At 53.7% G+C, this 16,668-nt stretch overlaps 2 protein-coding genes across 3 annotated transcripts; one reads left to right on the forward strand and one right to left on the reverse strand.

Moving 5' to 3' along the window:
* The first annotated feature begins 1,796 nt into the window (after nucleotides 1–1,796).
* On the forward strand, nucleotides 1,797–4,653 carry LOC111149509 (ferritin heavy chain 1). 2 transcript variants are annotated; one of them, XM_022506606.1, is made up of 5 exons: nucleotides 1,797–1,948; nucleotides 1,982–2,201; nucleotides 3,666–3,812; nucleotides 4,113–4,238; nucleotides 4,339–4,653. In XM_022506606.1, exons 1-5 carry the CDS (start codon nucleotides 1,833–1,835, stop codon nucleotides 4,501–4,503), a joined length of 774 nt encoding a protein of 257 aa, XP_022362314.1. In that variant the 5' UTR covers nucleotides 1,797–1,832; the 3' UTR covers nucleotides 4,504–4,653. The 2 variants fall into 2 exon arrangements, with proteins under 2 accessions (XP_022362314.1, XP_022362313.1); XM_022506605.1 differs by having other exon boundaries at nucleotides 1,876–2,201.
* Nucleotides 4,654–4,765: 112 nt separating this feature from the next.
* Nucleotides 4,766–15,327, reverse strand: LOC111150025 (bestrophin 1). Its single transcript, XM_022507341.1, has 11 exons — nucleotides 15,255–15,327; nucleotides 14,032–14,219; nucleotides 12,665–12,759; nucleotides 11,948–12,181; nucleotides 11,222–11,376; nucleotides 10,759–10,836; nucleotides 10,248–10,400; nucleotides 8,833–8,913; nucleotides 8,376–8,527; nucleotides 6,023–6,673; nucleotides 4,766–5,097 (listed from the first exon to the last, which is right to left on the reverse strand). The coding sequence occupies exons 2-11, from the start codon at nucleotides 14,181–14,183 to the stop codon at nucleotides 5,079–5,081; spliced, it is 1,770 nt and encodes a 589-aa protein (XP_022363049.1). The 5' UTR covers nucleotides 14,184–14,219; nucleotides 15,255–15,327; the 3' UTR covers nucleotides 4,766–5,078.
* Nucleotides 15,328–16,668: the final 1,341 nt, after the last annotated feature.

Here is a 16,668-nt window from a genome sequence, read left to right on the forward strand (position 1 = left end):
CTGTCCAGCAGCAAACATTTATAGTTCTCATTATTCATCTATTTCTTGTTCACTTCATTCTTAGGTATTTGAAGCTTTTGTTGCCAGTGTAAATTAAAAATATTTTTCTTTCATTACATTTTCTAACTGGTGTTTACAGTTATATAGAAGAGCCCTGCATTGGATAACTCTGTGCTCTTACTTTAAGGGTGCACGATTTCTAAAAATAAAACAAATGTGGTATCTCCCTGGTTAGAAATCCCTTAGTGTCTCCAGACTCCCCAGAATAAAATGTAAACCCTTTTTATGGTACACAATCCTGTATCCTGTACCACCTTTCCAGCATTCGCCAGGCCAACACATTTTCTTAAAGGTACCTTGGACAGGCCATGATTTCCATGCCTTTACACCTTTGTACATGCTGTTCTCTCTACTTAGAATTCCCTCCCTATCTCCCTCCTCCACTCTACCTCCCTTCCAGCTTTTTCTTCAAACTTGGCTCAACTGTCACTTTCCTAGGGAAGCCTTCCTGACGTTCTATCCCAGACTAAGGTACCCCTTGTCTACACTCTCCCAGCAGTCTTCTGCTTATTTTTTTGTAGCTCTAGCCCCACTAAAATTTTTTTCCTGAGAGCAACATATGTTCATTTTTTAAATGATACAGTAAAGACCCAAGAAAGAGAAATCACCACTATTCCATTAGCAACTTTTTAGTATTTTAGTAGTGTTCCTTCCTTTTTTAAGGTTGGGAAGTTCAGCTTCCAGTTTCATGATTGTGAACACCGTGGAAAGGGTCTTGGATAGGTCGCCCCCCTGTGTGGAAGGGCCTGGTAATGAGGGAGCCTGGAAGCCAGCCGACTGGGGGGACTGGAAGAAAGAAGCCTGGGCCTAGCTGCAATTCTACCATCCTCGAATTCACACCCACTCCGTGCCTGGGACCCAGCTGCAAGCCAGACTCGGCGGCCTTGCCCTTCCTGGGTTTCTTGCACCTGGGACGCCTGTGGCACATTCAGCCCCATCAGCTTCTCTCCAAGGGTAACCCTAGGAGGGGGCTCCCTCCAAGGCCCCTCAGCTGAGTCTCCCGTTACTGGGGCCGGTAATGGCGGCCGTTGCAGAAAGGCCTCATGACTTCGTCTCCAGATCCAAGTGGCTTCTTCTTTCGTTTCTAACCCCCGCTCTCCCGATTTTCTCAGAAGCCCAGGGGCTCACCCCCACGGCTCCCTCCGGGAAGGCGCTCGTCTCCGGGAAACACGCCCGCCCAGCCTTTGTTGTATAAGCTGCACAAGGAGCCATATTTGCTTTCAGCCGAAGGCGGACAGGGTCGCGGGAATCGGAGGGGCGGGGGACAGTCCGCCCGAGTTTTGCTCCCAGCTAGACCTTGAGGAAGAGAAAGCGAACCCTTTCCCAGCTCCACCTCTGACTCACACGACCTCGCAGGGCCCAGGTTCCCACTTTGTAATTTACAAGACGAGGAAATCACCTCGGGTGCGGTAACTGCTGCCCTACAGCTCGGATTCCTAACATGCCCTTGGCCAAGAGTCTCGGGGAGCCCGCCCGCGGGCTCAGACTCGCTCCAACGTCCCCAGGGCAAGGCCACTTTCCGTCGGTTCCGAGACCCAGGACGCCCTGGGCCCAGGGCTCGGGGCTGGGCTTCGCGTTGGTCCCCACCTCTTCCCTGCAGCCCCACAGACGAGGTCAGGGCTCGAAAGGACGCCCGACGAACCCCACGCGCGGCGGGACACGCAAAGCCTCCCGCAGCGGGGCCGCCCCTCCCCCATGGCTCTGGGGCGGGGCCGCGCGCCCACCGGAAGAGGCGGGGCTCCGCCCGGCGGGCGGGCAGCTTGATTGGCCGGATGAGCTTGACGCCCGATCCCGCTATAAGTAGGGGCCGCCGCCGACTGCGCCACATCTCCGCCGAGAGTCGCCGCGGGTTCCTGCTTCAACAGTGCTTGGACGGAACCCGGCGCTCGTCCCCTCTCCCCGGCCGGCCGTTCAGAGCCAGCCCTCCGCCATCTCCACACAGCGTCCTCGGACCGCTCCAAGGCCCCCAGTCGCCGCTCCAGCGCCGCGCAGCCGCTGCCCGCCGCCGCCTCTCCTCCGCCGCCGCCATGACGACCGCGTCCCCTTCGCAGGTGCGCCAGAACTACCACCAGGACTCGGAGGCCGCCATCAACCGCCAGATCAACCTGGAGCTCTACGCCTCTTACGTCTACCTGTCCATGGTGAGCGCCCTCCCGCGGGCGGGGGCGGCCTCACCGGGCGGCGGGGGGGGGGCGGGGCGGGGCGGGGCGGGGGTGTGGCCAAGGCGCTGGCTGTCCCGCCTCCGCGCGTCCTGCTGGAAAATGGACGGTGCTCGAGGCCTCCCAGCACTTGCGCGAAATTCTGGCCAGCCGGCCCTTTCCCACTGCCCCGTGGGAGGGCTCCCTCTCTCGCGAGGGCCGCCTCTGCGCATCGCTCTATACTTAAAAGAGCCTGGTTTCCTGGAATCCCAGAGTTGGAGCGATTGCAACCTGTACAATCCTGCAGTTAGGGAAGTGGTTTTTTGTGTTTTCATCCCGCCTGCATCGGTCACGTGATCCGGGGCCATCCATTTGCCTGGGTAATGGGGGCGAAGTGGTCCAGCCCCCGTCTCCCCCTCCCACCCCCTATGGCGGAGCCTGCTGGGAAATGGTATCGAATGGCAACCAAGGTGGCTGAGGGGGGGTGGGGAGCTGGTGCTAAGTGGCTTATCTCTCTTGGGCCGACCACTCTCCGAGCAGCCGTCGCCACCACTCTGTTGTGCTTATCTCTGAGTCCCACTTGAAGAGTGGAAATCTTTCTGCGGACACCGTTGTCTTAGTCATCTGCCCTTTGGCCCGGGCATGCACGCACTTGGTCCTTTTTGTGCCTGAGAGTTATCGCCTGCTAATGGAACCCTTGGTTTTTAGATAAACTACACCAACGGTTACTGGGCAAAGAATTTTTCCACCCACTGGTCAGTGGGATCCGTTTTCCAAAATTCTGTTTTTAGGCGGGGTGGTGGGAGTTTTACTTAGAATTGTCTTATGATTGTGCAAATTATCCGAGAATAGACAAGTTTTAGATGGGTTTGAAAACAGGCCTGGATTTCCCCGACTGCCATTCCATTTCGGGAACAGGTGAATAGAGCAAGTATCTAAAACTGAAGCAAATTTTTTGCTTTCTGCTGGCGATTTTTTTTTTTGGTAGATACTAGCATTGCCAACAGTTGTCTCCTTGACTAATAAGTTAATTTTAGAAATCCATGGTCTGCTCAAAGCTGGCAAGCTGTTGTTCTGATACAGGTTAATCAGGGAGTGGGGAGAGAAGGCACTATCTGTGCAGGGTAAAGAGCACCCACACACTCTGCAATCAAATTTGACACTGGCTAGAAGAACGCTCTAATAACAGAACCTTAAGAAATTCCATGCTGGGGACAATTCCTTATGATACTCTAAAGGTTCCTTGTAGTAAACTTCCTTTCAAGGACCCAAGTTTTATTTTTGTCAGACTAACTTTAGTGTTGTGTTTAGTTCAGGAACACCGCCAGCCGCCCCCTTTCCCCAATCCCCGTCTGGTCTCCTTCAGTGCAGCCCCCTTTCTTGCTGAGCTTTGAGAAAGAAAGGCTAGGTGGCAGAGTGCCTTTCTTGAGCGTTCCTAACAGAAACATGTTCATGAACCCCTTTCAGTCTTACTACTTTGACCGCGATGATGTGGCTTTGAAGAACTTCGCCAAATACTTTCTCCACCAATCTCATGAGGAGAGGGAACATGCTGAGAAATTGATGAAGCTGCAGAACCAACGAGGTGGCCGAATCTTCCTTCAGGATATCAAGGTAAACAAAAGCTCCTAGAAATATCCTGCTTCGTGATTTATCTAGCAGTCCTCAGATGTCAGAAAACACCAGGGTAGCAGTTGGCATTACAAAATGGGGTCACTTTTGGGTTCTGTGCTTTCTTTAGGCTTATCATTTCAGCTAAACGAAGTGAATGGTAATGGGCAAGGATGTTAAGTTGGAAACTGTTGGAGAAACTTGGATGTCCCTTTTGCTGAAGCACAGGGTACATGTTAGGTGCTTGCTGACTAGTGGATTAATCGGTAGAAGCTACAGATGCATTGATGTGACCTCTTTCAGAAACCAGACCGTGATGATTGGGAGAATGGGCTGAATGCAATGGAGTGTGCATTACACTTGGAAAAGAGTGTGAATCAGTCACTACTGGAACTGCACAAACTGGCCACTGATAAAAATGACCCCCATGTGAGTATAAGCAATTGGAAATGGACTGGAAGGAGTCATTTGTCTCTTGGGGGCTGGAGAAACTTAACCATTAACTTTCTTCCTCCATTCTGTTTTCTAGTTGTGTGACTTCATTGAGACTCATTACCTGAATGAGCAGGTGAAATCCATCAAAGAATTGGGTGACCACGTAACCAACCTGCGCAAGATGGGGGCCCCCGAATCTGGCATGGCAGAGTATCTCTTTGACAAGCACACCTTGGGAAATAGTGATAATGAGAGCTAAGCCTTAGGCTGTCTTCCCAGAGCCACCTGGTCCCTGAGGCCATGCATGCATGTTGGGGTTACCTTTCCCTTTTCTATAAGTTGTACCAAAACATCTACTTAACTTCTTTCATTTGTACCATTCCTTCAAATAAAGTAATTTGGTACCCAGTTACTGTCCTTTGAGTTCTTGGGCTGGAAATGTATCTAGATCGTCCTTGCAAAGAAATCTGTTCAAGTGCTGGAAGTTGAATCACAGTGACCAACATGAAATGCTTGGGAGGAAAGTTCTTAGTTTGGAAAAGATACCAAGGCTGAGTGTGTTAAATTCAGACAGGACTTAAGGACTCCTGATTCCGTGTACAGTGGTTCAGTAGTTCATCCCAGGTTTTCATGATTTTTATGTACAAAAGGCATTTAAAAGCTTAAGTCCTGAAACTGGATTTTGTTACCCATTAAGCTAACCGTTTAATTCAGGCTGTCCTATGAACACATTCTTCAGTGTGGACGGCTGTATGGCTGTGACTGGATCAGTGTCCCGCTGGTGTACGTGCAGGTAGGACCAGGCCAGTGAAGCATCCCCCCTTGGGAAGTAGGCTAAGAATGTGCTTCATCCCTAGAGAGAATGGGAGAAAGTTTACAATGTGAGTCTGGAAGATAATGCTAAGTGGAGAGTTACAGCAAAGGTTAGGACCCTTAAGTGTCCGGGACCTGCAGAGCCAACTCTCCTTGCTAACACTATTAATGTCCTTTCCCAAACTGCAGTGATGGGTAGAAATTTGTTTAGCTAGATCTAAGACTAGCTCTTTAAGGTTTTTCGTAACTACTTCAACCACAAAAGTGACTGGAAATCTAGAAAACAGGATGTTCAGTTCTCACATGATCACTGTAATGGGTAGAGTGAATCTAATGGTGAGATCCGGAATGTGGGGAAATGGATGGTTTTGTGACCCCAGTGGGTTGATTCCAAGGAGGCACAAAGCACATTTATGTTCAGAAGTCTTAGGTACCCAAAGCAGTGAGGTATCCCAAGGGATCTGGATACCCTTACCTTAACCATCTGCCAGTTTCCAGGGGTGTAACACTTTCTGGAAGTACTTCAGGATCACTAAGGTTATGGGGGAGTCTTCATATACGATCCCTGGGCAGTGAATGGAGTCCTTGGGCTACAGCCCAGAACCTCCCCCCCCGGCTCTGCCTCATGGTTTTGCATCTGCTACTCAAAGTGAGCTGGGTCCATGCGTAACATCTGAGCGCTTAAGCCTGGCTTGGTGGCCACCAGCCATCCTTCCTGTCCATGCCACCTCACCTTCCCTTTACCCAGGACCCAGGGAACTCTTCCCTAGTGATGTCAAAAGCGCTCAAACTTCCTAGGGCTCTTGCTGAAGTGGCCCCAAGCCAGTGCTAGTAAGTACAGCATGCTCTGGTGGTGAGGGAACCATAGAAAAATGGGCTCCCAGGAAGGCAGAAGGGTGCAATCACATTCCCACCCATGGGGGTGGGGGGAGGTGAAGTGACCCTTAAAAGTAAAGAGGACAGACCTGTTTTCCAAGGCCCAATAGGGATCTTCATGACCTTTCAGTATAGTGTGTAGGTTAGTTGATTGGTCCAAATGTGATTCTTTGAAATGATGTTCAGGGGTCTCCAACATGTCTGTCAGGTTAAACTCGACAGTTTTCCTCTTCATGTGACCTGATTCTGGGGGCTCTGCTGAGGACCCAGCACTATCTGGAAGCAGTTCGAAACTGGTCTTTGTCCCAAGAGTCAGGGCTTGTAGGCTTTGGTCTTTGACAGCGCCGTCTGGACCTGAGACTCTGCGAAGGCTTGAGGGTGCTGACTCTCCAGGTGGGAAGACCATAGGTGTGTGGCTGAGGGGTGTCTGTGGGGCACTGTGGTAGCCTGACCTCCCGTACAGTGCTGCAGTCTCGAAAGCATCCTCCTCCTTAATCCTCCAGGCCTTGCTGTTTTCCTGGTCTCTAGAGTTCTGCCTGGTACCCCCGAGTTTCTTGAGCTGGCCCTCATGGAGAAGGGCTTCTTTTTTGGGCCACAGTAGTTTGGTCTTTGAGTTTGTCCTGGGGGGATGGTAGTCGTGGGACTGTAGCCCTAGGAAGCGGCCAATGATACCAGTGTGTGTGCCCTCCTCCTCCTCTTCCTGTGGGTTTGACCAAAACTCCACGTCCTCCTTATGCAGACTGGAAAGAAGTGTGAGACTCGGGGTTGAGTAGGGCACAAAGGACCAACGCCAGACCCGACTTCTTTTTTACCCCTCTTTTCCCTCCTTTTGACCCAAAGCCAAGAACACACAGTGTCCGTCACAATGCCTGGACTCACCTCTCTCCTGACCCATCCTGTACTGCACTGCCCTCTTACTCCTTCCCAGCCCAGCTCACCTCACTGTTCTGTGGCCCCCTCTTGCCCACGATCACGAAACTCCCTAGCCTGGCTCATGAAGGGCTCTCTCCTCGTCTCCATCTTCTCCGACATCCCTCCCTCCAAGCGACTCGAACTATTGGACCCCGGGTGTGGTGGGTGAGATCAGGCCCAGGAGTGACTCTGGGTAGCCTGGGGAACAGCATCCACAAAGAGAAGTGTGGCCCCCTGGGAGCCCAAAGCCTTTACTCTGCAGGAGAAAGCCCACTATCCCAGAATGTGGCCTGTCGCCGGTGTCCACATTCTCCCCATGCTTCAAGGCCCAGCTCCAGGTCCAGCTGGAGGCCCCCCTCCCAGGACAAAGGTGGTCTCTCTTCTATGTCCTGTCTCTCCCAGGCATCTAGTGCCGTGTACCTTGTGTCCAGAGTTTGGGCTTTGGGTGTGAGCCTCCTCACTAAATTGTGCGTTCCTTGGAGACAAAATCTATGTATAATATTCTCTGTTCCCCACCCAACCCTCAGCCGTTAGAGCACAGATCATATGGAATTCAAAAGCAACTTCCAGAAATGTTTCTGACCTAAGCATGTCTCCATCCTTCATTTGATCACTTTTTTGAACCTTCCTCACACCCACGAAGAACTCTAGCTAATTCAAATTATGGTTTAGTAGGGCATTTGGTTTTTAAAAGATAATATACTTAATACTGTGGAAGAAAACCTGGATGGTAAGGACCCTGACACACAGAGGACTCTCCAAACAAAGTCCTCTCCACTGTCCTACATCAGAGAGAGGACAGTCTGGGAGGGCCTATCAGGCCAGTGTGTCCCAGCTGCAGCTCACAAGGGAATCAGACCGAATCAGAGAAACGGGACCCAGGTGCAGGAAAGTTCGGCTGCTGTGGGTGACCCAAGGCCTGTACTGTAGCACAGAGACTACCCAGAAGGTACCTGTGATGAATCAGCCTCTTGCTGGTACATGCTTGCCCCATCCCCATCCCTGGGGAACCCCCCCTTCACTACCCATCTAAACATCCTGGCTTATCAGAAAGTGTAGCTCTGGACCAGAGTCAGGAACCAGGCTCTGCCATTCCAACTGTATCACTGATCACTGCCAGGCCTTGAGTAAGTCCCTTCTTTCTCTGGGCCTCAATTTCCAAGTCTGGGCGTGGGAGGCTTAGGCTGGAGGCATCTGAAAGCCCTTATAGGTTTAGGAGTTACTAAGCAGTACAAGGTAAGGATTGCAGGTGTGGAGGTAGAAGCAGACATACCTGGTCCCAGTGCTCCACTTGCTAACTATGTGACCTTGGGCTGGGCAACCTATTTAACCTCTCTGAACTTGGACTTAATCATCTGAAAACTCGAGATATCAAACCAGGGTTATTGGGAAGAAAAAAATAGTTTATATAAAGAGCTTAGCGGAGTTCCCAGCACTCAGCATGCATCCAATACATATTAACTAGAGCTTTTCCAAGTTCTCGTGCGTGGGCTTTCCCACCCACCAACGTGGTTCCCTGGCACTGCTCACCTGATGTTGAAGGTGGAGCCTAAAAAGGAGGCTCGACGAGACTGGGCAGAAGCAGCTGTGTAGGGGGGTTGTGGTTCCGGCTCATTCCAGTACATATCCCGCTCCATCGGGGGCAGGTCCTGGTGCATCTCATCCACAGCCAACAGGGACACCTGGTTCCCAGGCACAGAAGGAGAAGCCCAAAAAGCAAGGTCAGCCCAAGCGGGACCGTGGTCTTCCTGGATGACCTGGAAAGGTCACTTCCCTCTCTCTGGGCCTCAGTTTCCTCACTTGTGAAATGGACAGACTGATGTCTATATGCAGCCTCAAAAGCTGGGGTGAGAACCCTATGAGTGAATGGTTGGCTGGTGGGGAGAGAGCAATTCACCAAGAGGCCTCCCTACAGAACCGTGGGGCCCCCTCCTTGGGTTCAGTTCAGGGAAGGTCCACAGGACAGGCTCCCCCTCTCCCCGAAAACCTGCAAGCTCCTGTCGACAATCCAGTTGGTCTCAAAGTCATCATCATCCTCTCCAAATGGGTTGATGAGCTGCTCTGCCACCTTGGAGAGAGGGGAGGAGGCTCTGGAAGTCCTCAGGCAGACTCCCTGCAGCCTCGCTCCGCGCCCTTAAACTTCGGCTCTTGCCCTTTCCACACCACCCGCCACGATGCCCCTCCTGCCTGACCACCATCTTCAAAGCCAGTATGTGAGGGCTTCAGCCACCCACGCTCATAGGGCCCCACACATGGTCCCCCTCCCTTCAGGTCATCGAGCCTGAGCCCCTCTCCTATGCCTGCTGCTCCCTCAACACCCAGAGCTGTCCTTGAGCCTGTCACTTAGTAGAGTCACCCCCGTCCCTCCCCTCCCTGTATCTTCCCTGGAGCTCCACAAATCTCTGCATTAGGCCGCCCGGACAAATCTCCACAGCAGATTTGCTGTGAGGGGCTGCACTAAGGGTTCAAGAGACATCCTCTAAGCCACTAGGGAATTTCGAGCAGAAAAATGGTGTGATCTGGTTTGTGCTTTAGAAACCAAAGATAACTGCAGGGATGAGGATGCGGATAGGGATGAGGGAATATCTGTGTGTGTGTGTGTGTGTGTGTGTGTGTGTGTGTGTGTGTGTTTCACACACACGTGAAATGTGGATGAGAGGGAGGGAGGGGGCCACCTACCATCACCACCACTACCAAAAAGTAAAGGAAAAAAGGAAGAGACAGAGAGTGTGGGAGAAACAGAGGAAAAATAGGAGTGTGGAGAAAACTGTGTTCTTCAGAACTCCTGTTAGGAGGAGCCCTGGATGAAGTGGGAGGAATACTTGGAAAAGCCACTTGGGACAGGGACGGGAGCCCCCCCTACCCGCCACCACCCCTATCACAGATGGATATCTTGAGGGAGAAGAGGTGGTGTTAATCTGCCTTGGAAGGGTGGGGGCTGGAGTAGTCAGCATCAGGACTTCTGTTTTACTAAGCAGAGGGGACAAATTTGGAACCAGAGCCTCATCGCCGGGCACAGTAAGGGGCTACCTCGCCAACAGGGCCTGCCACTGCTGTTCTTATTCTGTGCATTTCCCTTGTTCCGGACAAACATCTGGGGAACATTCTCTCGAGGGGACATAGCACATGGTTTGACAAGTGAGCTTTCCCTGTGTCTGTCCAGCCTGCTAAGTTCAAGGCCTCAGGTGAAGCCCTGGGATCAGACACTGGCCTCAAGCAGGTCCCACTCCTCTCTGGGTCTCAGGGTCTTCATATGTAAAGACACAGGGAAGGAGTAGACCAGAGGGCTGTGGTGGAGGCCCAGCACTCTACTTTCCACATTTGAAACTCTCCTTTCCTGGCTGGCCATGACCCTGCCAGCCATGACCACAGACACATCTCTCTCTCATCGCAGACTCTCACCTTCAGCCAGCCAGCATAAAAGAAGAACTGCAGGAACGTGAAGACAGGTACAACGAGGTCCAGCTCATGGCCAGGGTAGGCCTTGGCTGGGTTCAGGAACTGCCGCCCAATCAGGCAAGCCAGGAAGAAGCTGTACACAGCCACGGTCACCACCTGGGTGGGTGGAGGCGGGGCGGGGGGGGAGGGAGGTGGCAGCAGAAATGGGCTGGCTGGGGACCTGGAGTCAGGAAGCTCCCCAGCCTGGGACGATAAGGCCTTGCTCTGATTCGCACAGTCCTGTGACTTTGGGTCTCCGAGATCACTTTAAAATGGGGATAATCGCATTCCCTCCACTGGGCTGAACCAGACAGGAGTCTGGACTCTTCAAACTTGTCAGAAGCTGCAAAGTCCAGACCTAACTCCCAGGATGAGCCTCTTAACCCTTAAGTGAGCCCTTCTCATCACAGGCTGTTTCCTGAGTCCTCCCAGTCCCTGTTTCCCTAAGGGACAGCTTCACTGGCCTAGTCCTCACCTGCGTGTACACCAGCGGGATACTGATCCAGTCGTAGGCGAACAGGTGTCCACACTGAGTACGCAAGATGTTCATTTCCTGGGGAGCAGGAGGGAGGGTTGGGGTTCTCACTGCTATTTGCTCTCCCAGGCTCAACCCCAGCTCTTCCCCAGGGGCCAGGGACCGGCATTCATGGCCCAGCCCTGGCTATATGGTCATGGGCCACTCACTTAACCTCTCTGTGCCTCAGCTTCCACATCTATCAAAAAAGGAGCCTCTGAGAAGAGGCTCACTTTAGAGACAAAGTGGGAGGGGAACTGGGGAGAGGGGCTACTGTGGGTTGTGGAATCCCTGTTGGTCAAAGTCCTACAATCCCAAGGCAGGTTCTAGAAAGAGCCTCAAGCCTTGTCTTTGAAGGAAACTGTTCCACCTGGGGTACAACCACCCCCACTCCGCATCAGCCCCATCAGTGTGGTGAGCTCACGTCCAGCAAACTCTGGAGCAGGATAGGATCCCGGATTCGACCTGCAATCCACGCCTTCATCGACAGGTTGGCAAACCACACCCAGGGCACCCAGAACGTGTTGTGCGGCAAGCTCAGCTTTTCCAAGTGCTTGCGTTCCGCGGGGGTCATAAAGCCTGCGGGGTGGAGTGAAGAAGGCAGTGAGTGGGAGAAGCCGCAGATCAGATGGCGGGGGGTGGGGTGGGGGGGTTGGCCAGGCCTTGCCGAGGCCTAGGATTTAGGCCCAAGTTCATTGGGACCACGGAGCTCCTTTGCCATCCTCTTTCAACAAATAATTACTGAGTGCCCACTACGTGCTGTTCTGGCCTCAGTACGTGAGAAGGGTCTGTCTCACGGACGGAGGTCACAGAAATGCAGACTGAAAACCGCGGGAACTGGGCAGGAAAGGGCAGAGGGAGGCCGACCGGTACTTTCTCGCCAGTTCCAACGCCCCTTCCCCGGTCCCCACTCTTCCCTCATCCCTAAAGGGTCCTTAACCCTATCTCAAACCCGGTCCTCACAGGCGGTTCCCGGCCCCGCTCCCACCCATCTTCACGCGCCCGACTCCGCCCCGCCCAATTAGACGAGGCCTCGATCCCACCCCGCTCCTGGCCCCACCCAATCTTCGGTCCGGAGGCACTGGCTCCACCCATCTGCTCCGGCCCCGCCCCTGTTCCCACCCCGGGCCCCGCCCCGGGGTCCGCCCACCTGCTTTCACCAGGTGCTGGGAGCTGGGAAAGCGCTTGTAGACCGCAGCGCTGACGCTGCGCAGGATGAGAACGTTGCCCAGGTTGGCGTAGCGGATGAGCGTGCGCCGCAGCAGCCGCCCTTGCTCGTCCTTGCCTTCCACCAAGCCCGACACCAGGTTCATAAGGCGGTCGGGCCACGGCAGGTTCTCGTACTGGTTCCACCAGCGGGTCACGACCAGCGTCACGTAGAAGCCTGGGCAGGAGAGGCGGGGGAGGGGGCGGGGGGCGAGGGCCCAGGCTGCGGCCAGAGCCAAGCGAGGGCGATGTCCCGCTTTCTCCATCTTTCTGATGGGAGCGGGCCCAGCCCCGATCCTCCTGAAAGACGCTCAGGAGGGGAAGACCATCGGAGCCCCGCATGAAGGCGCAGGAGCCTCCAGTTCTCTCTCCTAGGGGCCCCCTGCCAATCCCAAGAACCTGCCAGATCCCCCCTTCCCCCCACTCCTGCTCAGAGGCTCCAGGGACTATGTCAGCAGTGCCCTCAGAAACTGGGGTCTTGAGGGCTAACGTCCTTCCTAATGTCTAATTTAAGTCCGTCTGGCTGCAGTCTCCTCATTTCCCTGAACAGCCGAAAGGCACTGACGCGCCCCTGGCCTTCCCCCTGCTAGTTCCTTGTAGTCCAGCTGTGTGGAGCCTGGAGCAGCTACTGGGATCCCGACACGCCAGAGGGGGAGCTCACCCAGCACGAAGGAAATGGGGATGAGCTGGATGTAGCTGTCGCAATACAGGGTCAGTTTCTCAAACATCACCTGCTGTTCCTCCGTGAGGGCCATCCTGGGGCGGGGCGGAGGGGGTGGTGTGGGATGTATAGACCCTGGGAAGACACGCTGAGACCCGTACTGGCTCCAGCCAGGCCAAGGGTAGGAGTGTGGCTGCCTCTTTTCTACCCCACCAATTCCCGGTCACTTTCACAGGCCCTGCCTGGAGCCCCTCCTCTGGCCTGAGCCAGGTCCCACTCCTCTGGTGTCCCAAACCCCAAGGAGACCTGGGCTCCATGGCTGAAAGAGGCACCCTCAGGAGGTTTTCTGTGATCTATAGGAGGGAAGGTCCTGCCGAAGGAGTCACTTTTAGGCACCACTGACCCTTTTAAGGGATCCAAAGGATAGCTTGAAAGCAGGTTCAAACAAAGAGGGTATGGTCTTTTAAAAAACACAGTGAGGTGAGATGAATCAGTAGGTAAGCGCAGAGGGTTTTTAGGACCGTGAACCTACTCTGTATGACACTGTCATGATAGATAAATGTCATTTGTCCAAACCCATAGAATGTACAACAACAAGAGTGGACCCTAGTGTAAACTGTGGGCTTTGGGTGATGATGGAGTGTCCGTGTGGGTTCATCTAGTGTGACAAATGTGCCACTTGGCTGTGGCATGTTGGTAGTGGGGGCGACTGTGTGTGCTTGAGGGGATATACGGACACTCTCTACCTTCTGCTTAATTCTGCTATTAACTCAAAACTCTAAAAAATAAAGTCTTTTTTTTTTTTTAAATCAACATATGTTGGTGCCTGCACAACAACCAAAGAAAACCAATGTGCTTTGTTACTGGTATTGTAATTATGAAATTAAGAATTTTCTGTATTTGATAGTTTTTCAGTCCATTTCAGTCATTAATGCTTTTTCCATTCAGAATGCTTTCATATATTCTGTGATCATATCTGCCCTCTATTTTATTTAAGTAAACATTTTTATGGCGGAAGGGGAATACAGTTTGGGCCTGTGAGCTTGTGGGACTCTGGAAAATAGGCTGGCTGTCTGGGACCAGCTAAGGCCTGGGTTCCAGAAGTCTCTCCCTGGGTTGGAGGAAAGACACTCCCAGCCTGCACAGAGCTGCCTCCCAGGCTGCCTCCTTTTACCTCCTCTCCAGACCCCAACCCTCAGCCCCCAATCCCCTTACCCCCTACCCAGGCTTGGCCAGGAGCTCAGGTCAGCCTTCAAGGTCTCGGGTATATTAGCCCACTGACTGGCTGGCTGGTTGTCCCAAGCCCCACTGTGGCCCTCTTGGGCCTCAGCCCTCCCAGGTCCCGGCCCCAGCCTGTCCCTCTGCACCTGTAAATGAAACGAATGGCGTAGTAGCTGAGCAGGAAGATGAGGAACTCGCCATAGAGCAGCTTGTAGATGCTGCCTCGCCAGCACAGAAGCAGGCGGGAGAAGGAGCCTAAGCGGGCATTAGCCACTTGGCTTGAGTAGGTGACGGTCATGGCCGGGCACTGGGCTGCAGCAAGTGGATTTGGGTCCTAGTAGGCAGACAGGGAGGGACACTGACTGGGGTGGGGTGGTGGCTTGGATGGGGCTTGTCTTAGCCTAGACTCTTCCCTGCTCTGGGCCTCACTTTTCCTGTCTGCACACCGGGAGGGGAATGAGCTGGCCTCAAAGGCCCGTTTGGCTCTTCCTGCCTGTGGGACATAGGAAACCAGGGAAGTAAGCCCAAAGCTGCCCACAGACTTGGCAGGGAAGACAGCTCTGTGCCCTCAAGTTGTATCACAGATGCAATGACAGCAGCCATAGCAAAGTCCACATGCTGGCCTTGGTCCCCTGAGCCAGCCAGGTGGCATCCTGACCCCACCTTGTTCCTCAGTTCTCCCAAGCACCCGCAATCACCAATCGGAGCAAGACTGGTAAGGGGCCTGGTCGGTCTTGTCCACTGCCCTGTCCCAGTGCCCAGGACACTGGCTGGTAGGGATGCTCAAATAACGTTTATTGAACAGTGACCCCAAGGCCTTTCCACTTGCTATTCCTTCTGCCTGGAGGATGCTCTTTCTCATCTAACTGTAGGGCTCATCCCCACCTTAGGTCACCTGCCCAGAAAGGGTGTTCCCAACCACTGTCCCTGTAAATAGCATCCCAGTGCCCCTGGTACTCTCTGTCCCCTCATCTTGTCGATTTCTCTACACAGTGTTTATCTTGTCCTACTTGAAATTCTATTTTGCAGGATGTCTGCTTGTTTACTGACCATTCCCTGCTGAGAATGGAGGCTCCTGCTGTGCTCTCATAGGAAGTGCTCAAGTAAAACTTCTGGAAGCAATGTACTGACACTGCTTGTCAATTGCATTGACACCCAGCCTCTCCCCACTTGCTCTGGCTGTCTGTGTGCCCCCGGCACACCAAGCTCACGCCCACCTCAGAGACTTGGCACACACGCACAGGTGCCCCCACACATGCACACATGCGGCCCATGGGTGTACATCTCACGCACCAGTGCAGGGACTGCCGTCCACCCCATAGGCCCTCCAAGCCCCCCAGCCAGCCTGCCTGGGCAGACCCCTACTCACGGGAGGGGCTCCAGTCTTCTCAGACTATCCCACAACAGTTCTGGCCACTGGACCGGTCGGACTCCTGGGGGTCTTATGGCCAGTGCCCCAGCCCACACCTCGGGGCTGGCTCTGCCCATGCGTGAATTAAGCGGTCACTTGACTCCCTAAGGCAGGGCTTCCACAAAGGAGCCTTGTTTGGGTCCCTTTCCATAATCCGCACATTAGCTGGATCCCGTACGGCCTGGCTGGGGCCCCCCTAATTCCTGCCAGGGCTGGGGGCTGGGCACTGAGACAAGGGCTAGAATTTGGGGCAGCTCCCCTCTACCATGGGCCCAATCCTGCCATTTTCTCCAGGCCCTTAAATACAGAGATCGAAGGATCTCCTCTGACCACTGAGGTCTTGCAGGGAGAGCTGTGGGGAGACTGGGGTCGCCTCCTGTGCCAGGAAGCTACACAGAGAGAGGAAGCCAAGGGCCAGGCCCTATGGGGCGTTGGTAGCACCAGGGCAGTGGGAAGAACACTGGGAGTCCTGGCTTCTAATCTTGGCTCTGTCACCTCTGTGCGGTGACCCTAGTGGGCCTCTGCTCCTTCCTAGGCCTCAGCGTCCCTTTTCCCAAAGGGCGGTATTGCTTTACATCTCATCACCTTTCTAAGAGTGAAGGCGGTCCGCCTATGCTGCCTATGCTGGTGAGGAGCTCTGATTGGCTGATGATGACATCATAAGTGATTCAGGCTGTGATTGGCTGGCAGAATCCAGTTAGTAGGTTGGTTCACTGCGATGGAAGAAGGGGGTGGGGTGCGGGGGCAGAAGGCTGCGGTGTGGGGGCTGGGCCTGGTGCGGGATGACACAGCAACCCGGGTGTTGATGCTGCTGGCGTGTAGCCAGCCCATGCAAAATGGTAGTATGTACCCAGGTCCCCAAGGGCAGCCGGGATCCAAATATTTTAATACATCAGTCTACACACGAGGGCCTCCTAAGCCACTGGAAGCGATGGGTGTCTAGGACGGGCTCCTCTTGGGGAAGCTCGAAGCCGCAGTGGCTGTTGGTCTTCAGTGAGTGGCCATGAGAATGGTCTGGAATATATATGAAACGCGCAGCTTGGGATCTTTCTCCAGAGTCTGATTCTGCCACCCGGGGGGAGGGTGGGGGAGGGGTAGTGCACGTCTAATGAGCAGGGCGGGCATTGGGATGCCAGTGGTCTTCAGATCCGACATTCTGAAGCCCTGGTTTACAATATGACCTCGAGCCTTAAAATAAATCCCTTCCTCCTCCTCCCTCCTCTCTCCAACTCCTCCCTTCCTCTCTCTTTCTTCCTCTCCCTGGCATACTCCAAAGTGTTAACAATGCTGAGATTGCAGGTGACTATTTTTCTTAAAGATTTTTCACCTATTTATTTGACAGAGAGAGAGATCACAAGGAGGGGGAGCAGCA

Source organism: Enhydra lutris, unplaced genomic scaffold (assembly GCF_002288905.1).
Source record: "Enhydra lutris kenyoni isolate GAN:26980312 unplaced genomic scaffold, ASM228890v2 scaffoldscaffold22, whole genome shotgun sequence".
NCBI classification, from domain to species: Eukaryota; Metazoa; Chordata; class Mammalia; order Carnivora; family Mustelidae; genus Enhydra; species Enhydra lutris.

Bases quoted from the DNA above. Each gene is read 5' to 3' on its own strand.
- LOC111149509 (XM_022506606.1), top strand. From the start codon at position 1,833: ATGAGCTTGACGCCCGATCCCGCTATAAGTAGGGGCCGCCGCCGACTG. The intron at 1,949-1,981 runs GTCCCCTCTCCC...GTTCAGAGCCAG, and splicing joins TTGGACGGAACCCGGCGCTC to CCCTCCGCCATCTCCACACA. The intron at 3,813-4,112 runs GTAAACAAAAGC...GACCTCTTTCAG, and splicing joins TCTTCCTTCAGGATATCAAG to AAACCAGACCGTGATGATTG.
- LOC111150025 (XM_022507341.1), bottom strand. From the start codon at position 14,183: ATGACCGTCACCTACTCAAGCCAAGTGGCTAATGCCCGCTTAGGCTCC. The intron at 11,377-11,947 runs GTGGGCGGACCC...TCCACCCCGCAG, and splicing joins CCAGCACCTGGTGAAAGCAG to GCTTTATGACCCCCGCGGAA. The intron at 10,401-10,758 runs GTGAGGACTAGG...CCACCCACCCAG, and splicing joins TCCCGCTGGTGTACACGCAG to GTGGTGACCGTGGCTGTGTA.